Below are 26,704 nucleotides of genomic sequence, written 5' to 3' on the forward strand. Positions count from 1 at the left end.
TAGATATACAGTAGACTTCAGCTGTTTACTCTTAAATATAATTTTAAATCATTCATTCACCCACAATGATTCTTGGTGATATTGGGGCATGTCTCAATGTCTTCCGGAATGACATGTGATAGCAGTTGGTGAGGGCAGAGCTGGGATGTAGGCTGCCTCTTTTTTAGTAAAACGGAAACAAATGATGATCTGGCAAAAATAAGGAAACTCAATTTATTTACTTTTCACAGAATTGAGATAAATCATTATGATCAACACTAAAGTGTATTTGATGTACATTTTCATTATTGTTACCACAAAATAAGAATATGAGAAAATTAAACAACGTGGTTGAGCAACTATAAGTAAAAATGTATCATAATCCTTTTACCTAAAGAAAACTACAGTAACCATTTTGATGTAAAATCTTTATTTTTCTCTACTCATTTTTAGGTATATTAACATAAATGGGAACACTGCATCAGTTTTTTAACTAAACAATAAACAGATTTCCCTGTCGTTAAACGTTCTCGTACATCACTTTAATGACTACATTGTATTGTGTTTTATTTATTTATAGTGATACACTTGTTCAATTCCTTATTGTTTGACTTTTAAACTATTTTTATTACCATTTTAACAATATATTGAAGAAATCTTTTTGCTTAATCTGTGGTTGCATCCATATGCTTTTCCTTAGGATAATTTCCTAGTAGTGAAATTAACTGTTTTAAGAAGAAAGTCTACATTTAAAGTTTCGCTACACATTGTCAAGTTGTCCTCCAGAAAGGTTCTAATGACTTATATGTCCTCTAACTGTATATGAGAGTGCCCACGTTCATTATTATTACTAGATATTCCTATGCTTTTTCTATATTTGTCAAGTTATGGAGCTAAAACGTTTTAATTAGGTTGCATTGATGATACTTAACTTCTTCATGTTTATAATCTTTCGTATTTGGTTTTATTTTATTTTATTTTTTATTTGATTGACCATTATTTTTTAAATTTCCAAAAGACCAAAGCCAACATGAAGTATTTTACTCTTTTCTGACTGAAGGGAAAAAAAAAAAAAAATTAAAAGACTACTAAGAGGGGCACCTGGCTGGCTCAGTTGGTGGATCAATTTGTGATCTTGGGGTCATGAGTGCAAGCCCCACATTGGAAATAGAGATTACTTCAAAATAAAATCTTTAAAAAAAAAAACACTACTAAAGAATTCCTAAAATTACAACAAATGGTTTGAACAATGTTAACTAGTAGTGCATCACAATGTTCTGGAGTTTAGACATCATACAATACATAAATCACGAGTCTTTGTTTAGCATTCTAACAACTGGTAAGATTTTGATGCAAGCAGTACAGCCACTCTGGGAACCATTGTAGAGTTTCCTCAAAAAGTCAAAAATAGAGCTACCCTACAACTCAACAATTGCACTACTGCGTATCTACCCCAAAGATACAAATGTAGTGATCCGAAGGGGCACCTGCATCCCAAAGTTTATAGCAACAGTGTCTACAATAGCCAAGCTATGGAAAGAGCCCAGATGTCCATCAACAGATGAATGCATAAAGAAGATGTTATGTATTTACAATGGAATATTACTCAGCCATCAAAAAAAAGTGAAATCTTGCTATTTGCAACAACATGGATGGAACTAGAGGGTATTACACTAAGTGAAGTAAGTGAATCAGAGAAAATCATTTATATTATTTCACTCATATGTAGAAAAACAAAAAAGAAGAGTATAGGGGAAGGGAGGGAAAAATAAAGCAAGACGAAATTAGAAGGGGAGACAAACGATAAGACCATTCCTCTTAATCATGGCTGGAGGGGAAAGGGTAGTGGGTGGGGTAACTGGATGATTAACATTAAGGAGGACGAGTGATACAATGAGCACTGTGTCTTATATAAGACTGAATTATTGAACTCCACCTCTGAAACTAATAATACACTATATGTTAATTGAATTTAAATTTAAAAAATAAAAATAAAAGGGTTAAGAAAAATAAATTAAAAACTGGTAAGATTTTAGATTTCCATTTTTTTTACTGTGAAAAATAGAAATTCCTTTCCAATGACAGCCAAACTTTTTATATCATTTTGAACCTAAGGGACTTTATGTTAATTTAAAAAATTGATTTTTATATAATGTTTTCAGACATATTCCTGAACATACAGCAAGCAATAGAATCCATATATTGCTTTGGTAAATATTGGGCTTGAGAATACTGTAACTTCAAGATTTCTTTCTCTTTACCTCTTGTTTCTGGTGGGGAACGAGTGAGTTGTGTTGGTTGAGAGCAGAGTTATGAAGCAGGTCAGGTCCAGGTCTTGAACATTTATTAGCTATATGATCGTTTTCTCCATATGTCTTAATTTTCCAAAAATAAAAGGAGGAATAAAAATTCCCGTATCCTAAGTTAGTTATGAAAATTAAATATTGTTAATTATAAAACAGTATACTGTATAGTGCCTAGAGCATAATATTTATTCAATAAACAGTGATAGTCATTGTTGTTGCTATTATTTGAAGGGTCGAAGTCTTTAGGAGCGGATATAGAAAGTAAGTCAGGTTTCCCCCCATTAAAAAAACATTTTTAATTGGACATTGTTCATAAAACCTTTTTTTTGAACTTTTAATTATTTTTTGACTTTTAATTCCAGTTAGTTAACATATGGTGTAATCTTAGGTTTGGCTGTACAATATAGTGACCCAACACTTCAATCCACCACCTGGTGCTCATCACACACAACAAGGGCACCATTCCCCCACCCACCTCCCCTCTGGAAACCTATCAGTTTGTTCTCTATAATTAAGAGTCAGTTTCTTTGTCTCTCTCTCTCTCTCTCTTTGTGCCTCTTTTGCTCATTTATTTTGTTTGTTTGAAAAATATTTAGGAAATTTTCAAGTACCTTTGTCATCAAATAACCTAATGAGAATTTGTGGTTGATGCTTACACTTAGGAAAAACACCATGTACATCTTCTGACACAAAGCTAATCCTTAGAAATACCATCTCACCTTTCTGAAGAAGAGAGATTAGGCCACGATTCTTTCTTTTTCTCGTTTAACATTTTTTTTCTTTCCTCATAACTTCATCCTCTTCTTAAAAATTTCCTAAAACCCCAAGACCAACTCTTATTTATCTGTGATTTCAGTACATCCATCAGAACAATTCTTTGTGATTTTTCAATTGATCTTTATTGTGAACCTGACCTATAATTCTTCATTTCATTTGTGGTGTATTTGTTGTGTTTTGTCTTTGTTCTGAGCAAGTTGTCTCTTAATTTGAGTTAATGCAGTTATTCCATTTTTTTTCTTTCCCGTATCACTTTTGAAATTTGCTGTTCTGTAGCTAGCCTTAATTAGAGAAGAAATACCTGGGTCAACCCAGGCCCACCAGCCACACAGGACACTGGGTCTATAAAATAAGAAGTGATGCGTGCAGTCTGTTAATGGGTCTGCCCCCATTAAAGTGCCTGTGGAACTTAAAACTTGAGATAAAGCCGTCAATCTTAACTGCTGTTTTTGTAACAGCTATATCATATTAATTATTGAAGACAAGATATTCTTGGGTTCATCATACCTTTCTGTATTTTTAACAAAGTCCCCCCATGAGACATGTATATAGCATGTGAACATTAGTGTCCTTCCAAAGCTGTTCATCCAACCCACTGATTTTCACTTGCTGACTATCTCTCAGGGGACTATTGATGCCTGGAATTTCTAACACATTATACAAACTGTGGTCTATGCATAAAAATGTTACTAATTCTATAGGATAACTTGGCCCCCAGTAGGCATTTTACTCATAAAATAAGCTAATTTTATATAAAATCTGTGATTTTCTGATGAAGTCAATGTAGATATGTAAAAATATATTTTCTCAACTTTAAGAAAGTATTTTCTATTATGAAGTCTTAAATACACCTTGTTCTAAAGTTCTTGAAATGTGATCAAGACATTGATTATAAATATACCTCCAAGGTTATATTTATTAAGGGAACAATTCCAACCAACTCTCAAGATGCTTTCCAAATAGAGTATCATGGGAGACTTATGGATTAACCAGAACTTATATGTAGAATTCATGAAGAATATTTTGGTCTATATTCTCATATGTGAATATTCTTAAGTTAGTTCCAGTTAAAAATGAGTTACTCAATGAAAATCTCTTGTTCTAACATAAATATATATTCCTAGCATTGATTATAATCATTTATCATGTGGTCTTATTAAAAGTTGGCATTTAATTTCTTATATGTTTATACATTTTTTTATTTTCCTTTTATTTCATAGTTTGGTTTATTTTGTGATTTTGTTTGTTTTCTTTCATGGCTAGAATTCTACCTTGTCAAAGATTCCTGCCTTACAGGGTAGCTCAAAGTCCCCAAGATCCAGTTCCGCATGCCTTAGTACGTCTCAAAGGGCTTCATTTTCTGACAGTTTTTCAATACAGTCCACCTCAGCAGGCTCCACAGACCGTTTGCCATACTCAGAATCAGGGAACAAGGTAAGGCAGCAGGTCAACTGAAGGTTCAGAAAAGAAAATAATTTTGGAGGTTATAAGACACAATTCAGTAAATATATAAAAAACAAAGACTAAACTTTAAAATATTTGACATATAAACCATAAAGCCTCTTAAACACAAATGAAAGCCTCAATAGTTATTAATAATCAATCAGTTAAAAAAAAGTCTCTTTCTAGGTAGACTGTTCATTATTATTTATTTGTATATTTATTTATTTGGTGTTTTGTAGAATTTCAAACACAAACCAATAAAATAAAATGTATTCTACATAATACTACACATACTATATGTAATAAATATATATTATTCATAGTGTATAATATATAATATTGTATCATCTAATAATGGCAAATTCTATTTAATATAATATACCATTTGAACTCAATCAGACACATCAGGATTTAATACTCCCTCTACTACTACTTATCAACTTGGTGATCTTGGAAAAATTACATAAACTAATTCAGCCTGTTTCCTTGGCTATAAAATGCACATAGTATTTTGTGGCAAGAATTAAATCATAAATGGATGAAAAGTACTTAGAATTCCAATCACATAATGGACATAAGTGGTCATTGTTAATTGGTATGCATGCAATGTCCCTTGCAGCCCTTTCTGATTAATAAGTTATTATGCTGATGAAGATTTTTTTAGTAAAATTATTAATTCACTGGAGATTACTTGAGTAAATTCATTTTACCCATTTATTATTTAGAATTTGAATTTCATGATCAATTATTAGAACTAACTCCAAAATAATATATTTTATAAAACTTCTAGGCAAATATAAACTCTTTCTAAGTTTCAAAGTAGAAATGCTTATAAATATATGAAATTCAGTAGTATATATTAAAAGAAATTTATCAGCATGAGAGGAAAAATAGAGCAATGTAATCACTTTGTGTAATTGAAGATTGACAAGAATCCAATTTGTTTTTCCCCCAATCAGGATGGAGTAACCAAGAGCCCAGAAAAGCGCTCTTCTCTGCCCAGACCCTCCTCCATTCTCCCTCCTCGTCGCGGTGTGTCAGGAGACAGAGATGAGAATTCATTCTCTCTCAACAGTTCCATCTCCTCTTCAGCCCGGCGGACTACCAGTAGGTTTATTTTCATTTGGCTTCCTTTTTAATCCTTTAAGTGGCATAGAGCTTATTATGTGTTTATATTTTACATCTTCCAAGGAAAACACACACTGAGAACAGATTATATTTCCTCCAGGAATCAGAAAATCAAACTATTGATGGATCCAAAACACCTGTGTGAGTTAAAATGATTGTTGTGGAAAATGAGACCTACTAAGAAGTAATTAATAGAGAAAACCAATAGTCAGGAATTTTTAAAAAATATATATCTATTTAAGCTTAACCTCTTAGGAATCCAAGTCCTAAAATCTTACTGGAGACCCAATAATCAAAACATCAGATTCTGCTCAATTTGTTAAGAATTTGCATTCCAAAGAGGGTTTAAACATCACATGTTCAGAGCAATAGTTTTAGTTTCTTTTGATTGATGGCCCGTAATGAACTGGTTGGCAGTTATCACAGTTTTAATAAAAAATACAAAAATGTTCCAATCATTACGCACTCAGGAGTTGTGTTACTACCAAGATGATCTAGTTAAGGCATGGATTCAAATTATTTTCATAAACATGTTTCTATTACAACAAGAATAGTTACCATTTATTGAGCACATATAGATGCTAAAACCTGAAGACACATTTTTCATTCAATTTAAATAACAGTGCTGATGGTTAGGTATTAATAACCTCATTAAATCTACTGATAAGAAAAAATAGAGTAACTTGTCCAATGCTACTAAGATAGAAAGTGGTTGAATTTGGTTTACAGCTCACTGATAACTTCACAACCTTAATATCTTCTTTATATTTATTTGGAAGAAATAGTACTAGAAAACTGCTATGTAGAATCGCTTGGAGAATATAATCTCTGTCATTTAAAATCCATTCAAAATGGTAGAAATTGCAACTACTATCTTATTTTAGTTGATTTTACCACTTAATTCCTAAAATATTTAATAATAGTTGGCCCGCTTCAAATGTGACTATTTTGTATGGCACTTAAAGCATGTTTTTTGCCTAAAGTGAAAGTGTTTATTGTATTTCAAGCAGTTGTGACCTACACACCACTTAGTTTCATGAAAAATTAACACTCTTTGAAATACATGCCAGAAATACTTTAAAATCACTGAACTCTTTCGTAACGAAAATATTCAAATGAACTAGCAAAGAAGGCAATTAAGAGAGTAATCTCTTGAGAAAAGACCTTAACTCCAAATATATGGAGTTGGAATTGGGCATCAGTAATATAGATGCTGTTCAGATAACCAACTTCGAATTATGCTTCTATTTGTGGTTATGGAAGCAAAATGGCATTTTATCCATAAATCCACATCTTCAAACCACTGTGCTCTGCCTTTTAAAGTGCATCTGCATACAAATTGTTTTTATTTTTGAACCAATTCTATTTTGACTTTCTAACTCATGTTCATAAGTATAATGTATTTTATTAGGCGGTAATTAACATAATTCATACTCTGATAATCTCAGGGCATAGGGTTTATTTTCTCTCTATCTAGCAATAACTAAAAAGCATAAAGACAACTAGAAGAGCAAGCAATATACCTCCTCCTGTTTGCCCGCCATCTCTATAACTGCGCATAGACATGTCGTGGCATTTTGTACAGCTATTGAAAAGAGCTGAGAGAAACAAAGCTAGGCAGTTAGCCCAAGTGGAGAGAAAGGCATTGTCATTGAGGAGTTGACAAGATTAGTAAGAACCAAGATTAATAAGCTGAACAAAGTAATTCGTGAATATATATTTTTCATAAATATTTTTTAAATTGCTTTATTAATTCAGATTTAACTTGGTTTCAGAACAAATAGGAAATGCTCAACTTTGTCATTTTGAAGACAAGAATATAATTTATTACACTACAAATTGATTGTATCTGTTGAACAGTGGTGTTAGGGCTTAATGCTTTTGGTTTTTCTTCATTCTTCAGATGTAACACAAAACCTTCATTCCTTAGTTTTCTGAAGTTTAACACCATTTTCTATGAGTATAGAAATGACCCTTACTTTAAAAAATTTTATTTCTTTTAAGGAAACTTGTTCTGCACATGCAGAATATTGCTTCAGCTTAGTCTCCATGAAGTAACCTCAACACACTGATAAATTCTGAATCCAATTTGTACTATTAAAAAAGGAAATATGTTGAACTTCTACTGTGTTCAGGTCCCATGAAAGGCATCAGTGTTAGGTACAGTGACAAATAAGAGAGAATATCCTGTTCCCGAAAAGACCTGAGCTTATAATATTAATAAGAATATTAATATTATTATTAATATTAATATGACTTCATCACCTTCATCATCATGACACCAATGTCATGATGAAAACATTTAAGGAAGAAATGAGGTTTCTGAAGAGATTTTTCTTTTTTTTTTTTTTAATGATGTTATTTATTTATTTGACAGAGAGAGATCACAAGTAGGCAGAGAGGCAGGCAGAGAGAGAGGGGAAAGCAGGCTCCCCGCTGAGCAGAGAGCCCAATGCGGGGCTCGATCCCAGGACCCTGGGATCATGACCAGAGCCGAAGGCAGAGGTCCTAACCCACTGAGCCACCCAGGAGCCCCTGAAGAGATTTTTCTGAAGGACACAGTGACTGACTCAAACATCGAAAACTCAGTCCAAAAACAAACTATGTACAAAGGAAGTTGGATGTGTCTGTATCATCCTGGTTTTGAAATGTCCTTTTTGTGGAAAGTGATAAAAGTCATAGAATACACACTAATTTATTGCATAGTCTTCTTTTTTTTTTTTTTTTTTTTTTTTTTTTTTTTTTTTTTTTTTTTTAAGATTTTAATTTATTTACAGAGAGAGATCACAAGTTGGATGTGTCTGTATCATCCTGGAGGAGGAAGCAGGCTCCTGCTGAGCAGAGAGCCCGATGCGGGACTCGATCCCAGGACCCTGAGATCATGACCTGAGCCGAAGGCAGCGGCTTAACCCACTGAGCCACCCAGGCGCCCGATTGCATAGTCTTCTTATATCCAATTTCATATTGTTGGTTGAGGAGTCTACCTATCGTTTGCCCTTATGTTAAAAAAAAAACAAAGGACACAGGGCAACTTTCACTTCATACATAAAAACTGTTCACTGAAAGAAGTGAAATAATTCTTTTTCTTCAGGAGACCAAACCCAGACCAATGGGTAAATAAATATTGCCTGTAGATTATAATTATCTATGAAGCTCTCTTGAGCTCACTCTTTGTAATTATTTCAGCAAAGATTAATTATCCCCTTTCTCAGGAAGAACTTCCCACACCAATAACTCAAAGATCCCTTCTACTTCATTGATTTAAAAGTTAATGAGTTATACCTTTATCCTCTACAAAATTTCTAGAAGATTTATTGATCCTACAAAGTATACATACTTAGTAATAAAAAATAAAATTTATGCCCTTCCTGTAAAATACCCAAAAAAGTGAAGGAATTTGAATAATAAATGTAAACAATGTAAATAAGTGCCCTATTATTAAAATCCATGTGTTATTTTAAGCAAAAGATTTTTAAGGCTAAGAAACTAAATATCGTATGTGGCTTAGAATTTAGTATCATCTGGATAAATGAGACTCAATGTCCTCATTCTTAGATTAGGAACAATAAAAGCTGTCTCTAACTACTGTGTTTGTTGATCATCAAATGTTTGGAATTCACAAAAGGGCTTTGAAATCTGTAAGGTGGTGTAGTCTCATCTATAGTGTTACGCTTTCAAAAAAGTATTGGAAATGGCATTCAAACACACAGTTACAAAGTTAATATGAAAGAAATATAATATAGGAAAATAGGAGGAAGAAGTTAAATAATAAAATGACCCTAAAGTCAGGTTGAGGCAAAAAAATGCATCTCACAATAGCCTATATAATTGACAGTGGCCGGCGGGGTGGAGGTTACTAATTTGACTCCAAACTGCAAACTAGTAACGAAAATATAAGAGAAAACAATCGGGCACAAGATTCACTGTGATTATGTTATTAAAATATCCTATTTTTCTGGGGGCACCCGGGTGGCTCAGTGGGTTAAGCCTCTGCCATCAGCTTGGGTCATGATCTCAGGGTCCTGGGATCAAGCCCCACATCGGGCTCTTTGCTTGGTGGGGAGCCTGCTTCCCCCTCTCTCTGCCTGCCTCTCTGCCTACTTGTGATCTCTCTCTGTCAAATAAATAAATAAAACCTTTTTTAAAAAGTCCCATTTTTCTAAGAAGAGAAATAGATATTTTTTGGTATTAAGAGCTGAGCCAAACTTCCATAAAAAGGAAATACATGATACTGTAGAACAATGTCTGATGTAATTGCATAGATTTTAGTAAACACATTTGTAACTCACAGCATTCCTCAATATAAGCTGAAAGAGTGACATTGAAATTCAATTTAATAAATGACTTTGTACACGGGTCAAAATTATTGCTAGCAGTACACAGTTGTATGCCTACCTGAATCTTGGAATGAACTTATTGCACAAAAGAGCAAGTGATCCACACATCATTCAAGAAATCTTTAGTAAATACTAACCCACAAGGAACGTGAAGGGCAGACTCTTCTGCTAACTTACAGCAGATCCACATGCCTTAATGATCCCACAAGGATAAAAAATTCTGATGCCTTCATAATGAGAAGTAAGAAGAATAAATCAAGAAAACCCAAGTTCTTTCTTTGCTCTGATAGCAATGCATGTTCAAAAATGTCACCAGGTTATAAGCCTAAAAAAAGGAAGTTTCACCTTTTGGGGCATTGTTGTAATCCGCAAATCTTCTAAACTCTTTAAAAAGTTCATGTATTGTGAGTTCTAACAGCCTGAGGGAAGAGGATGTCTCAAGAATTTTCTGATGCTGTGGCGTTAGTTTGGTTTGGTTTTGTTCGTTTATATAGGGTCAGAGCCGATTCGCAGAGCAGGAAAGAGTGGAACTTCCACACCCACTACCCCTGGATCAACTGCCATCACTCCTGGCACCCCACCAAGCTATTCTTCACGCACGCCAGGCACTCCTGGAACCCCGAGCTACCCCAGGACCCCTCACACACCAGGAACCCCCAAATCTGCCATCTTGGTGCCCAGTGAGAAGAAAGTTGCCATCATACGTACTCCTCCAAAATCCCCCGCTACTCCGAAGCAGCTTCGGCTTATTAACCAACCACTGCCAGACCTGAAAAATGTCAAATCCAAAATTGGATCGACAGACAACATCAAATACCAGCCTAAAGGGGGGCAGGTAAGAATCACATGAACAACATACTTGCTGTCAGAAGTAAAATCCCACTAAAATCCCCTTCCTCACATTATAAATGAACAGTTCTTACCATGAAAGGGGGTTGGAGGTGTTAAAATGTTACTGGTTATGATTTATTGCCAAGAAATTGAATCTCGTCTGAGAAAGCTGGCTTATAAAATATCATGAAAATCACATGGCATATCCATTCCTTCTGGTTATCAGGTAAATTTGATTTCCCCATACAGGAGAATCTTTCCATTGATTGCCTAGCTGATCTTTTCTGAATGTGTCTGTTGCCCTTTGAGCATAAGAGATTAAACTTACATTTCTTTTTTTTTTTTTAATAAACATATATTTTTATCCCCAGGGGTACAGGTCTGTGAATCACCAGGTTTACACACATCACAGCACTCACCAAAGCACATACCCTCCCCAATGTCCATAATCCCACCCCCTTCTCCCAACCCCCCTCCCCCCAGCAACCCTCAGTTTGTTTTGTGAGATTAAGAGTCACTTATGGTTTGTCTCCCTCCCAATCCCATCTTCTTTCATTTATTCTTCTCGTACCGACTTAAGCCCCCATGTTGCATCACCACTTCTTACATTTCTAATACAAATTAGAGTGTTGTAGTTTAGATCCTGACTGTGACCTCATTTGATGATCTTTTAGTGATTTTGCTTTTATCTCCTTCCTTTCTTCTTTGATTTCCTATGATATCTTCTACCATTTCCCCACGTTCACTCCCAGATCAACATCGTTCACCAGATTTCTTCTCTGGCAACGTATGTTTAAAAAATTGTAAAGGTGGACATTCATGTTGATAATAGATAGTTCTGAGTAGTTCTGATGAATGAAATTATAGGATTAGAACTTCTCCTTAAGATTAATTGTATTGAAGAGGGTTATTGGTAAAGCTCTACCTATTAATTCTTAACTTCAGCTCCAGTACAAACATTCACATTTTTTTTGCCAACCAGGAGCCTTTGAATTTTGCCTTGACCTCAACCTTGTTTCTACACTGTGTGTTTAGATGAAGCAACTAGCCTGGAAGGAGATAATACAAATATCATTTTGTATTTCCTTTGTGATATTGATCTGCCTTTGGGATCATTTGCCTTATCACTAAAGTGATAAAACACTCATCTTGAGAGAAAGAAGAAAGAAAGTAATAATTTCCTTTGTACATCAACAAACTTGCGATGCCCTCTCAACATTCCCGAAAGACTTTCCTTTAAGTACAGTGTTCTTTTCTGCCATTCTTTCTTGTCTATCTTATATTTTCTGTCACTGATTTTTGGTGTCCCTCTTTCATGCCAAAGAAAATGTATTTTCAGGAAGGTTTAGAAGAAAGATCTTGCCAAAATGTGAAATTATCAAAGACTCCTACTCACTGCTGAAACAAAAATTCAGCATTGCTTCTTCCTTTAGCAACAAACTTCTTTGTTGTCTCTCTGTGATTCTGTTCAAGGAAGCCCAAGGAGTTATGAAAAACTCACCAAAGGATATGGGGGAAGCCGAGGGTGGTGGTGGTGGTCCATATGCCCTTTGTGGAATGACTAACATTCTGTAATAATAAAGTCATGGACAAATGCTTTTTCATAAAAAGATGTTATTAAAATATGAGCTACAAGAAATCTTTTTTTTTTCAAGATTTTATTTGATATATATAGAGAGATCACAAGTAGATAGAGAGGCAGGCAGAGAGAGAGGAGGAAGCAGGCTCCCTGCTGAGCAGAGAGCCCGATGTGGGGCTCAATCCCAGGACCCTGAGATCATGACCTGAGCCGAAGGCAGAGGCTTAACCCACTGAGCCACCCAGGCACCCCTACAAGAAATCTTTTTAAACAAAACAAAACAAAAAACTAATTCTGCCAAATTTGATCCTGTGATTTCATAAATCTCATATTGCTGTTGCATTCCTCAGAGTTTTGCACATCCAAGAGAATGAAATATTGGTGGCCTTTTGGAAATATCCAAATATAAAGCATTTTTATATAAATAAAACATTGTTTTATTTATATAAAAATGACAGACTAAGTTGAATAAAATCAATTTAGTGCCAACTTAAAAGTTTATCATTTTAATTTCTGATGAGATACCTCTTAAAAGGTTGTGACTATTATTTACATTTAAAATCCATTCTCTTTCTATAAATGTCCTTGTATGTAGTATTTTCCTTATTTAAATGTGGGGTTTACTGGCTTATAGTCCAGAAAATACTGATACTGAAAATAATATGTTTCTTCATAGAATCACAAAGGAACATAATTTATCTCAGACAATTTCTTGAAACCAAAAAGAAAATTCAACTAAAACGGAATAATTATTGATATAATTTGACGTGAAAATTCTATACTATTTGGTCCTACTCAAATGACTCCTCAACGTAGAGAGGCATGAAGAATGGTTTTAGCATGAGCTTTGCCAGAATCACTAAGGTTAAACCAATCCAAAAAAATGGGAATACTTCTTTTTCTTTCCAGTTCTTTACCATACCTATGGATATTTTTATGTCTAATTTCACTTGACTTCTGCTATACTCAGTAATTCATAAAACTGACCTAAAGATGCCTTATTCTTTTGAACTCGACTAAAACTGCCTTAAAGATTGTGGTAATTAAGGACTAATAAAGACAAATGACACAAAAATTGCAGAACAGAAACAGCCTTAACTCACAGTGTCATTTGAAGAACATCTCTTCTTTCATAAGGCGAGTATTAAACCTGCTGAAAAATTATCCTATCTCAACCGCAGATGACTTGGGAAAAAAATCCACAACAGAGGAGTTATGAAGTGACTTTTGTTGGAAAACCAGGAGGTATTTCCACACTAAGATAAGAAACAGAAGGAAGGAAGATATTTGCCTCTATTTTGTGATAGATGGGATAATATGTTTAAATTAGAGGGGGAAATGAACTGGGAGATTGAGGTGTAACCGCAGTTGAACTGTCTTTGTAGGAAAAATATATCACTTACCGCTTTAACGTTATCCCGTTAAAAGCCTCAAACACAAGAAGTGAGGCAAGATTCTTTTTCTGTACATATTAAACTGCAGGCTTGGACTGGATTGTTAGTTTCCACTTCAAAGAATGACTAGGAAAAATTTTTATGTTAAAGCTTCTTAGAAATTGTCAAGATGATATACTCAAGACCCTTGTTCTCTGATTAAGGATGCATAACCACAGTCTGTTGGGGAAATTGAAGCTACTGGCCCGTCGTTCCCAACTATAAACTGGATAAACCTAGGATGTTGGAATGACAGTAGTCAACTCAGAATCCATGACAAGGACAGGACAATAGCAGTACTTATTGTTGGAGGCAAGTTGTGTAATAGAGATAAGCAGATATTGAGAAAAGTAGTCACACAATTCTTATTGATACGTAAGGGAGCAAATTTATAGTTGTAACCTTAATTCTTCTACAAGGGCTCTGTTGTTACAAAATCCAGAGTGTTAGATTGTGTGTGAATAATTTAATTTTAAAAGCTATATTACTGCTGTTTGTGCAATCACTAAGAATTGGGAGGGGAAACAGATAATAAAAACTATATATGTCTTGGAAGTTCAACAGCTTTCCAAGTTGGGAAGCCTTATTATTTGCTTCAATTTGGGCATTTCCTGCTCTTCCATCTGTGTAGGTTGTATGCTCACAGCGATCATCACTTCTCTTAAAGGCCTGATTTTGTGTTAGAAGAGAGACTTAACTTTGTGGCTCAGTTCAGTGAGGCAAATCAAGGCCTAATGGAAGAGAGAAAAGAGATGACAACATGAGGAGCTTTACAGAAAGCAATAAAGTTAATCTTTTCTGCTGAAGCACGAATTCATTCTACTGGAAAGAACATACGCAATCTTAGATTCACTGTAGATAGTGACCTTGGTTAATTTAACTCAAGGCTTGGGTAAGGCTGTCTTAGTAAGTGTATTAATTTAAAAATATTTCAATATAGTTAGCTCCCTATTCTACATCAAATCTCAATCTAAATTTTAGAATAAGTAGTGTTAGCTTTTTAAGAACACACCTGATTGATATAAACAAAAGTAGAAAAAAAATTTCTCTAAATGCATGGCATAAAAAAATTAGGCAGGAACTCAGTGAATAATACTTCTTACCTTTTCTATCAATGCATGGGCTTTTTTATAGGTGCTTTGATTTATGTGGATTACTGTTATGTGCTTTAATAAATTTCTTTTTTTTTTCCCTCCATCAGCCTTATGAAGATCAGTATACAAACCACAATTTTTGTGTACTCTTGTCATAGTTGAAAGTTACTGGTGAGGTGGTTTCACAAAGGCTGTTTCCATTTATAGTTGTTGGATAGGATGGTTATTACATAGGTCATGATCTCTGCAAGGCAGTGCCTGTGGATTTGATTGCTTGCCCTCTAAGTTATATACTTCTTTGGTGAGTACTTCTTTATTCATGGAGCAGTCAGTCATTTTAGAGCAGGTGAACTAAAAGATGGTGGCATCTTCAAGCAAGTCACTCCTGCTCAAGAAGAGAACAGTACTTCTCTCTTATATAAAGAATCTTACCGAATTTGTCAGTCTATTATCTTCCCAGTTAGTGTTGCCATAGCATCTTTCTGCCTAGCAGAAAATTGATTTAGATAAATCCATTAGACTAGGACCTTTGAAGTATATCCTCACATTCTAGAAATAAAATAATCTATCTTCTATCCCTCACTTCTATATCAATCCATTGAACTAAGAAACATTGGATATCAGAGATATTCAGCTTCTCATAGCCTACATTTCACATTTTCACAAAGACACAGAAGTCCTTATAGTACCCATATTTTGCATATATAGCTTCTAATAACATCCTTTAATGTCAGAGCTATAAATTCAAGTTCTATAATTTTGTATTTAATGAAGAGTAGTCACTTTTCTACAAAGTATGCAATTTAATGTACCTTAGTTATTGTTTGTTTGCTTTAACTTTGGTTGCAAAACATGAGGATGGCAACACTTTATTTAATACTTTCTCCCACACCTCCCACACTGAGGTTTTATCACATCAGGATTGAAATGTAAGGGTTTTGATCCTTTATAATATTATGTGAAATAATTTAATGCAAATAATGTGTTTGAGTAATACCCTACTGAAAAGTAGAGACTATTAAATTTGGAAAGTTTTGTTGTATTCTTATCATATCGTTTATTCTCCTACAACTGGCAGATTATTTTTTTAAATAATTCTAAAAATCAATCTTTTAAATAGAGTATAGACACCAACTTCCAAATTCCTGTAGATAATATCAAGGACATACAATGAAATATTAATTTTAAAATCTACCTTGGCATCTTTAAAATAAATGGTGTTTTCTTGTATTTCCTCAATAATTCCAGAAAGTCAAAGTTGTACATTCATTTTACTCATTATTTATTCAGCAGGTATTTATTGAGTACCCACTATGTTCCATAAGGTGTTCTGGATACTGAGAATATAACAACGAACAAGACAGACAAAAATTTTTGAAATTCCTACCTTTGTAGAATTTACATTCTAGGAAGAAAAACAAGTCATAAAATATTATGTAGGAAAAAATATGTCACAAAGTGAGAAAGGCAACAACAAATCAAGGAAGAGATTTAAAATATGTGGAGAAGAGATGACATGTCTTGATAGAATGACTAGAAAAGTATCAAGAAGGTGATAATTGGAGTATTTTAAGGAACTGCTGAACCACGTAGATAACTGAGGTGTTTTAGGAACACCAGAAGCATCAATGTGGCTGCTGCCATGTAGATATTTGAGAGTGGAAAGTTCAAGTTAAATGATTCTTTTTAAATATCTTTATGCCTATTCAAATAATAGGACTTTGCCAAGTCAAAAACCTAAGAGTCATCTTTTCATGTCTCTGTCCTCATCTTAAATCTTAAATCCACCCATTTCTCCTCGTCTGCTCTGCACCACTCTAGCACAGGATCCATTTTCTCTTGTCTGTGTCCATGCAGTAGCTGTTAAGTTTTTTAACTGGTCTCCCTGCCTCAGTTCTTTTCTCAATCTGAAATACTTTGCATGGTGTAGACAATGCTTCTCACCACACTTGTAATTTAGTATCCCATTATATAATTGGTTATTTAATGTCTATCTTATCTCACCTACTAAACTATAAACTTCATGAAATTAAGGATGAGGTCAATCCTGTCCTCAGGGTCCAATACATAGTAGGTGCTCAATAAATATTTGTTGACTGAAAGTTAAATGAATGTGGTGGAACACCATATGCATGGACTTAATGAGTGGGAATGCTTGGTGCCATTACAGTTATGACCCAAAGAAACTTCCCATGTTTGGACTATAGTGAATTTTGGCTAAAAGAGTATTAGACCAGGGTATAAGGGCTGAGTTCCAAGCCCAGGTTTTTCATTATGTGACCTTAGATACTGACATCTCTGGTCCTTAGTTTTCATACTTGTATAAGAATAGGAACAACAAGGAACACCTGGGTGGCTCAGTGGGTTAAGCGTCTGCCTTCGGCTCAGGTCATGATCTCAGGGTCCTAGCATCGAGTCCCACATCAGGCTTTCTGCTCAGTGGGGAGCTTGCTTTCCCCTTTCTCTCTGCTTGCCTCTCTGTCTACTTGTGATCTCTCTCTCTCTGTCAAATAAATAAATAATATCTTTAAAAAAAAAAGAATATGAACAACAAAATACACTTCTGTAGTACCATTTCATTTAATGTATTAGCACCATCATAATGTAGCAATGTCTCATTTAAGCAAACCATGAGGTCACTTTAAGCTCTCAAATTCATGGTTCTACTTAGAGTATGATAGTATTTTTACATTAGAGTTTATTGAAAATATTCATTTAGTTAGTCTGATAGATTCCTTAATTATTTGTACCACAGAGGGCAAGCTGAACTTGAGTCAAAACTCAGTGCTTCTGAAGTAAGAGGAATGTAATTGGGAAAGAGGGAGCATTCAGAGAGGAAGGAGGGAATGAAATGAGTGAAATGTAGAGAATTTTTTTATATTTTCTTATAAAGTTTTGGGCATTATCTTGAGACTTTTTTAGGCCTTTCACATCTAATTTGAATAAGTTGCTTTGAGTTAGATATTCAAGGAGAAACTGGAGCTAATGCTGGAGGCAAGTAATAAATTATACTGAAACTTTTTTCTCATTATATAAAATTATGATGGCCACCACAATGAAGGATCTACTGAGTGCTAGTAACATAGAAGTAAATTTATAAAATTATAATCTAAAAGAGAACTGAAACATATTTAGTTTATTTCTCATTTATGTGGATATCATTTTGTCAAATATTTACTAAGCTCCTGTTGTGTCCTATGTGACAAAAGGGGAACAAGACAATAAGACATGGTCTCTACCATCTATGCAGGAAAGAAATGACTTTTTTTTTCTCATTTTTCATCTTCCCCTAGTGCCTTGCCCTTGTGTAATTTTTAAGTTCTTTTCAAGCCATTTCTTTCCATCTCATTGGGCCAAAATAAGTGCTAAATAAGAAAAGTAATAAAATATCCCATGAACTTTAAAATATTGTCAACCCAGCATGAAGGAAAGCTGTTCACTGAAATGCATTATATTGAATTGACAAGGTTGTATGTGTGTGTGTGTGTGTGCGTGTGTGTGTAAGAGAGAGAGAGAAAAAAAAAGTCAATATTGTCTCAAAAGTAAAGCTCCTTGATATCGTGGGCCCTGTCTTTATGCAAGACATAAAGACATAGCCTGTCAAACTATAATTCAAGTATCATTTGTAAGGTAATGAAAAGTTTTGGAGTAAGCTTTATAAACATTAATTATTTTTTAAAAACTATGAAAAATAATTACTATTTTAGGTTTACAAAGCTAAGACCCATAGAGTCCTCTTTTTTTTAAAGATTTTATTTATTATTTATTTATTTATTTGACAGAGAGAGAGAGAGAGACCAAGAGAGTGAACATAAACAGTGAGAGTGGGAGAGGGAGAACAGGCTTCCCATTGAGCAGGGAGACTGATGCGGGGCTCGATCCCTCAACCTGAGCTGAAGGCAGATGCGACGCTTAATGATTGAGCCACCCAGGCACTCCTAGAGACCTTTTTTTTGTTTGCTGTTCATTTACAAGCCAAGCAAGAACTTGGGAACAACCTTGAATCTCACATTGTTTTCATACAACTGAACAAACTCTTTAAAAGTCTTTGCCTTTATGCTTGGTCCTCTATTCCTTAAAATTTTTTTTAAAAATTTAAACTGAAGAAAAAAATGTCAATGTTTAACAATGAGGCCAATCCCTAAACTCAATGTCTGTTCTACCAAACAATTCTTTTCAAACTTTTCAGCATGATTTATTCACCTCAAGGTTTTTAATGTGGTTCCCTTTTCTGTGCTGTGTGGCACAGCCTGCATAGAAAAATTTTTCTGACCCCTTAATGGGTCCTCCAATTTATCCTTTTCCTTTACAGCTCTGTGGAATTGTATGTTTTGACATGAGGTGTTATTTCCGTTTAAATGTGTGCTCTAATGTATTTATTGCTTGTATTTGATCCATTGAGTTTTGAAGAAGGTATTGATCAGTATAGGCAGGGTTATTTAAAATTTGAAATAGACTATAAAGTTTTTATGCATTTTAATCTGGGCACAGGGTTGTTAACAGGTTAATCTTTGAAAAATATCATCTATTCCAGAGAACTTTCATTCTTCAAAATTATCTAATGTGGTCGTATTTTTTTGGTATACGATATCTCAGGACTCTATCTAGGATGGATAAATAGTTTTCATTAAAACTGAATGCTATGGAATGGGAAATATTTTGGGGGGAGAGCGAGAGAAGTATTTTTATAATGCAAGCATGAAGAAAGGCTTCATTTAAGCACTCCTGGAAAATGATGTAATGCCAAAGGAAAACCTTAATCTCTGATAAAGTTGAAGGGTTACAGGCCACTACTACCCTTTCAAAAGAAAAAAAAAAAAAGACATTCTTTCTAAAACAACATTGGATAAAGAAGGAAGAAATTTACAGCAACTGGGTTCATACCTAGAGCATGCCTGTAGAGCCTGGCACTATCATGTAGGAGAGCCAAGACCAGAATCTAAACTTCTGGACCCCAGTTAACTCTCCATATCTTGCTATCTTCAGCTGACATGTGGGTCTTTTGATAAAGAAAGCAGCATCAGATAGTGTCAAATCAAAAACAAAACAAAACAAAATCAAAAATCCCATTGCTTAAGAAATCTAAGTTGACCCTGTAATTAATGCCTCTGGTTTATAAATTGTTTTACTAAAAGTTATAAATTAGGATTGCATTTTCTTTCATTTTACATTTCACATTTCCAACTAATGGTTTATAAATTGTTTTACTAGAAGTTATAAATTAGGACTGCATTTTCTTTCATTTTACATTTCACATATCCAATTAATCTCTAGTTCATGATGTATGTAAAGTCTGACCAAAATGTAAAGTTTTGAGAAGAGCACTCAAAAAATCAAAATTTCTGAGAACCCTGGTTGCCTAACTAAGAAGTTTTGATGCATTTAATAGGAAATAGAGACTTTGGGAGAATTTTGAACAAGGAAGAGCTTTGGAAAGATGAATCATTTGATTGAAATAATACATTTTTCCCTTCCACTCTGAATACAGAAGGAAAGATGGTCACACACTTTCAAATCATCCCATTTTGCGTTCATAGTGCAACTAAAAATTTTGGTTGAAATTGACAAGAATAAAATGTGGTTTAGAGTTATCCTTGGATAATGATTATTCAAATATTTTCCCTCCATATCATGAATATAGAAAATTAGTTCATCAAATAAAGGTTTGTTGTCTTTTTTTTCTAGACCATCTCTGAGATGTTAAAATAATTTTCTCTTGACATATAGGAAGACAAAGCTCAATGGAAATTTCTTCCCCCAAAAAGTCATTTTTATTTAGACTCATCCATTGAGCACAGAGAGTTAAAAACTTGACTCTCTCACTTAAAAAAAAATAATAGTAATCTGGAATAAAATTTTGTCCTTCATAGCAACCGTCTATTTTTCTGTCTTATGCAATAGTTTCTGAGGACGGCTGGTATGGGTAGAATTAATTCTTTAAGGTGTTAATTATTGGTAAATAATCCCAGAAATCTTTGGCATGAAGTATTTTATAATTTTGCTAAAGGATAAATGTGCATCACACAGATTAGGTAAGTGCTTAGGTGCAAGTTGTCAGGCTAGAGCATAAATCTTACTGAGCTTCAAACTTTCAGTGCCCAAAGTGACTTTATTTCTGTCTGTTCAACAAGCAAAATGCTAAATATCATGCTCTACCTTATTTGAAACAAAGGCAATATACTCTGAAGCTATTGCAAATATGGAAATACATAAAGAACATGCCATTAACCCATGTCAAAGGTCTGTTTTACATTATGATTAAACAGATGTAGGTTGGGAAAGTCCCATCGAAAAAGGCCAGCTAACTGTTTCACTAGAAAATCTATAATTCTCTAGAAAATCTGGGGGAAAATCAACACAAGGCAGCCTTTAAGCTTTTGGATTTTAAATTTTAAATTGTCTCTAAGTAATGCTGGCAGTGTGCCCCCTTGGAGTTTGAATCATTTGTTTTAGAAATCATAAAAATTGCCAGTTGATTAAATGTTAGAGTCAAACAGATTCATGCAACTGAATTTGGAATTTCCATTTTTGCAACAAGTGAATCAGATTTAACATTTAGCTTTGGATCACTGGGTAATGAGTCATTTGATTGGTACTCTAATGATCTCTAAAATAAAATTTGCAAATGAAATATGAGGCCCTATATATCCCCAAGGATTAGGAAAAATGCCTTAGATGAATTCTATTTCATTGCCAAAATAGACACTCAAGGAAGATAATTAAAAGGAATATTATTTGAAATAATGAAATTACTTGCTTTCTAAAAATTATTTATCTAGAGGCTTTAAATGTAATGACCTCATTGGCTTAAAGTTACTGGCATCTACATTTTATGTGAAATTCTTAGCATGTCACTGTATTTATGGTTAGATATAGACTCTGTGATAGTCCCCCCTTCTTTTTAAATTGGGATTTTTATCATGCCCAAAAGAATGACCCAATCATCATATTTTCTGACTTCAGATTTTGACAAGAGACCTTTCCCTTGGGCTGCCAATGAGAGCTGTCAATGATATTTCCCTGTAAGCGACAAGCTCCGTTGTCAGTGGCAGGCAGGCACAGCAATTTAAGCTTTTGGTTAAAAATAGTCAGGATTCAATGTCATCTTGAATTTTTTATTCTTTTTTAGCAAACACCAAGAGATATGATACCATTCTTGGAGATGGCTGTATATCTAGATATATTTATTTAGGTGTTTTTTTTTTTTTAAGAGGACAAACTTTTTTTAAAAGAGGACAAAGCATTGAAAACATAATTTCTCTTTAGCTATTGAGGGAATATAGGGAGAAGAGTTGAAGTAGCCAAAATAAAGCAAACAAACAACAAAAGTAAACCTTTCTTTCCATGCTACATCCTCATGTGCCCTCCAAAACATGCAAAATTTAAGACACATGGGAAAATGCAACAATAACTATTACTTTGCACATTATATTACACCCTAATAATATCTATGTAGATTTAGATTTGCTATTGTCTTCAAGATGAATACTGAACTTCCTGAAAATAGAAATAAAACACCTAACCTCAAATCTCTTGGACCTAGCCAAGGCCTGGACTACCTCTACATGACCTGCTATAAGTCAGTTAACTAGCAGTCCTTGATTTGCTCCCCTCTGAAATAATGGAAAGAATGCTCTGGCACCAACCATCCACGTATTATGGTTGTGTATGAGCAGCTGTCAGAGCAAAGATTCTCAGGAGGCCCTGAGTCTCTTTGTTGACCCTCTTGGGAAAGCAAGAGTTCTGCTGGATGAATGAGAAGCCCATCTATGGCATTCAGCCCAACCAGTCAAGAACCTCACCTGTATTATGCGGACCAGTAATACAATCAAGCATACCAGGTGATTTTAACTGTGATGGTTGACACTGTAGGATTGAACAGGGGTAGGACAGGAACTACACTGAAGTACACTATTAGACTTTCTATTGGAAGGTCTATTCCAATAGAGTGGAAACTGAGTCCCAGTGTTGCCCACAATATCAGAAGCCTCCCAGTCACAGATGATACAACTTTTATTTTTCTTTTCTTCTAATTGTTTCCAGGTTACACCTGCCTATAACTTAGATATCTAAAGTTCTTGAGCATTTGGCCCTTGGGGACTCAGGAGACTAGGGGCACATATTAAATGATAGATCCGTTCTTCAATTCCAGTATTAGCTTTTTTTTTTTTTTTCTCTTAAATGATTATGTAGGTGGAAGGAATTTTGGAGCCTCCTTGGCACCAACCCTTTCTGGCTCCCTAGGCCAAGCATATTAAAAGAAAAATGCACAGTAAAGTTACCTCCAATTCCTTTTAGGTTAGGATTTTAAACAAGAAGATTGATTTTAGCAAGGTTCAGTCCCGATGTGGTTCCAAGGATAACATCAAACATTCTGCTGGGGGCGGAAATGTAAGTAGAAGCTTCTATTAGAAAGCTGTCTTGATTGTGCGGAGCCATCTACACAGCCAGCCCCCTGTCTCTTTTCCTGCCTCTCTCACAATACACACCTCCTACTTATTGCTGCTCCACAAGTCCCCCGGTCTGGGAGCTTGCATTTTTGCTGGTGGGCTTCCCATCCTTCCCTGAAAGATTATCAGCAAATTTCTTGCTTTCAGTTGAGGAATAAAATCTTACGGGGCTGCATCATATCTTTCAGGAGGATGGCAAACACACCTCACTTGCCAATTTTGTTTGCTGACCTTTGGCTTCAGGGTTCTTCATCATGTTGTCTCTACTCCCCTGCAAACGTCAGCTGGGCACACACTTTTATAGCTCCATTTCAATTACTCTTGAGGCAAAGACTGACATACATGAAAGTACCCAAAGGGTGTAATGTCAATCTTTTGTACATCGCTGTTCATGAAAGTTAGGATATCATTTGAAATAATTCAAAACTAGTGAAGCACAGTTCATCTGTCATTCAAAGTAAAAAGACTCAAGTCGCAGTATAAACTTTGTCTTGATGGGATTTTTTTTCCTGTGTCTTGAATTGAATGGAAATAATATCTTTTGAGAGGAAGGGAAAGAAGAATCCATGTTTCTCAAACCTGGTTGAGGCAGAGCTGAAACAGGCAAACTCATGGTGAAGGAAGCATGGTTCATTACACAATATGAATATTAAAGGTGACCCAGGCTAACTCTCTATTCTACAGATCCTTGTCACCTAAACTTCAGATTCTGGGCATCTGTGACTCAAGAGTGTCAAGTCCAGAATTCTTGCCTGTTTAGTAACTCTTGTCTCCTTGTTCCTCAGCTAGGCAGAGATATAGTCAAGCAATGAAAGAGGTGACAAGCCAGTGCCTTCTACCAGGACATGTCACCTGTTGCTTGAAGTAATTCCACTGTACCTGAAAATGTCACTGTCATTGAAAGTCCATAGCAAATTTTGCTAGGACCTTAAGGATGTTGACCTTAGCCTCAGGATCAGTATTTGCATTGACATGGTGGCCCTCTTCCTTGTGTCCTGACTATAAGTGCAAACTGCATGGAAGTCTTGCAGAAGCAGTCTCAGTCCTAGGAAATACCTGGAGGGTGTCAGAGGACAACCCCTATCCTCTCCTGCAGGCCCTACTGGCCAAAACAGCTAGGTGGCAAAGGATAAATTGAGATAATCTTAAAGTAGGTAGGGGAGCTTCCAACCTCCAAAACATTTGTCAAACTTTCCTCTAGAGAAGAATCACTTATTCAAATATGCAGATTCCATGGCCCCATTTCCAATTCAGTAATACCCTTGTACTTCTGACACATTGGACAATGGACCACAATCAGAAAAGCACTGCTTCTAACACAAGGAAAAAAAAAAATGTTATTTTACAATTTGGTAGATAAGAAAAATTCCATTTAGGCAAGACATGACCACTTCAGAAAAGCTTTGAGCTTTCTTCTTCTTATATCTAAAAGCAATGCTGGTCTTCTTGTATCTATGAGCAATGTTGGTCACTTTTATGTATAAATCATTTTTTAAAGAAAAATTCATTTCTTCACTTGGCTTTTTGCTTACGGAAATGTTTAACATGGTGTGGCTTCATTCTGTGAGTGGAAGCTTGCCTTATTAATGCAGGTGTTTCTATCCTCTTGTGGCATGATTTCTTTTCTACTAAAAAAAAAATCTTCTGTTCTAGGATTCTCTTTCATTTTGGTCCTTCTTTCCAACCAAATGTGGGAGGACACTGGGAGGTTATGCTTTCCTGTGTGTGTGTGTGTGTGTGTGTGTGTGTGTGTACTTCAGATTGGGTTTCTGTGTTGTTGTATATTGTAAGTATGGGTATGTTTCTGAATTTTATGTATGAGCTTGGGGACTTGTCCATGTCTCAACCATGTTAAGCATATTTTATGTGGTTCATACAGGTGCAGATTGTTACCAAGAAGATAGACTTAAGCCATGTGACATCTAAATGTGGCTCTCTGAAGAACATCCGCCACAGGCCAGGTAAATAAATACTTCTTGGTAGTTTGGGAAATATTAAATTGCTCAAGAAATCAACAAGCAAATTTTTTTGTTTTAAAATACCTAACTGGAAAAAAATCTCAAAATCCTGAAAATTCATGCTTTTACTAATGGAAACTTAAGGGAGAAACTTTAAGGCATCTTCATTTGGACAAGTAATTCAATTATCACAAGGAGGCCATATATCATAGGACAGATTCAAAATTAAAGGTATATAAATGCATTTATCCCTACGTACTCGTCATGCTTATTGGAACTCTTTTGAAATATATGGTTTATAAAATTCCTTGGGCCATGTATTTATACATAATTACATGGATTGAAAGCAGCATTTCCAAAGATTTTTCATGAAGTATTTTGTCTACATATGTGAAGGAAGGATTGTGTTTAAGCAAAGCTGATGAAAGTATTTATCTGCTAAATTTCTCAGATCCTACAGTAGGTCAATAGGCATTATAAATCCTCAGCAGAATGCAGTGCTTAAATGACCCATTGCTTGACACAGTGCTTATACCAGCTTATTTAACCATTGGCCTCTTGTTTTTCTAGAATATTGTATAAGACTAGTGCTCTAGAGTACAATTTACATTCATACTTGTTGGGGATTTTTTCCTCTTTAAAGTGTAAATCTAACATATTATGAGTCATTTTTCTGAGTACCATTGTTATATAATTTTGCTAAATTCCTCCTTCATGTGTATTTAAATAATGGACAACTGTCAAATTTGTTATTTTCTTGAGATTATTTTAACACAATAGATACCATTGATTATAGAAGGACAAGAGGAGGTCTTTGCTATGCTTGATGTCTTAATTAAACCAGGTAATAGGTTATTCCCATTAACCACTGCCTCAAATGTTATCAGAAACAAAGTATAAGAACAATTGAGCCCCAAAAGATTTCTAACCAAGAAAAAGATCATTAAGAAGAACTTAGTTGAAAAATAAAGGGAGATAGGCTAAGTTTCAAAATGGATAAATGCATTGGAAACATGTTTAGAAGTCAGGTTTCACTTTGACAAAGGTATTGATAAAACAAGTTGAGGAGTTAGAAAATACATATGGAATCTCTATTGGTTCACACCCTCTTGGGAGGGTATAATCTAAAACTGGCCCATGTATTCAGAAGACGGGGGGGAACCAAAGAAAGAGGCAGGCCATTCCAGGTTAGTAGGTGGCAGTTTTAATAAGTAAAAGGGAACTTTACATATTAGACTTCTCTTGGGTAGCAGTTAGATGGATCCTCACACCCACCCACCAAATCTTAAAAGTCTATTGAAGAGGCCTTAACTGGGTTTAGTCATGCATCCTGTGTAGGTGTTCTCAACACTGCATCATTATCTCGAGGCTCTGTCCTTGGAGCAGCTT

At 34.8% G+C, this 26,704-nt stretch overlaps 1 protein-coding gene across 24 annotated transcripts in view; it reads left to right on the forward strand.

Annotated features, from left to right (window-relative positions):
- MAP2 (microtubule associated protein 2) overlaps window positions 1-26,704 on the forward strand; it is a 290,837-nt gene that overhangs the window by 257,027 nt on the left and 7,106 nt on the right. For 12 of the 24 annotated variants that reach the window (XM_045078671.1, XM_045078674.1, XM_045078669.1 and 9 more), the window contains 5 exons: window positions 4,326-4,496; window positions 5,465-5,612; window positions 10,465-10,805; window positions 23,206-23,298; window positions 25,237-25,318. In XM_045078671.1, coding sequence (XP_044934606.1) covers window positions 4,326-4,496; window positions 5,465-5,612; window positions 10,465-10,805; window positions 23,206-23,298; window positions 25,237-25,318 — 835 coding nt within the window. The remainder of the gene's footprint in view (window positions 1-4,325; window positions 4,497-5,464; window positions 5,613-10,464; window positions 10,806-23,205; window positions 23,299-25,236; window positions 25,319-26,704) is intronic. The other 12 variants (XM_045078680.1, XM_045078681.1, XM_045078688.1 and 9 more) reach the window with 3 other exon arrangements.

Source organism: Mustela putorius, unplaced genomic scaffold (assembly GCF_011764305.1).
Source record: "Mustela putorius furo isolate JIRA1106 unplaced genomic scaffold, ASM1176430v1.1 tig00000275_pilon_pilon_pilon, whole genome shotgun sequence".
NCBI lineage: Eukaryota > Metazoa > Chordata > Mammalia > Carnivora > Mustelidae > Mustela > Mustela putorius.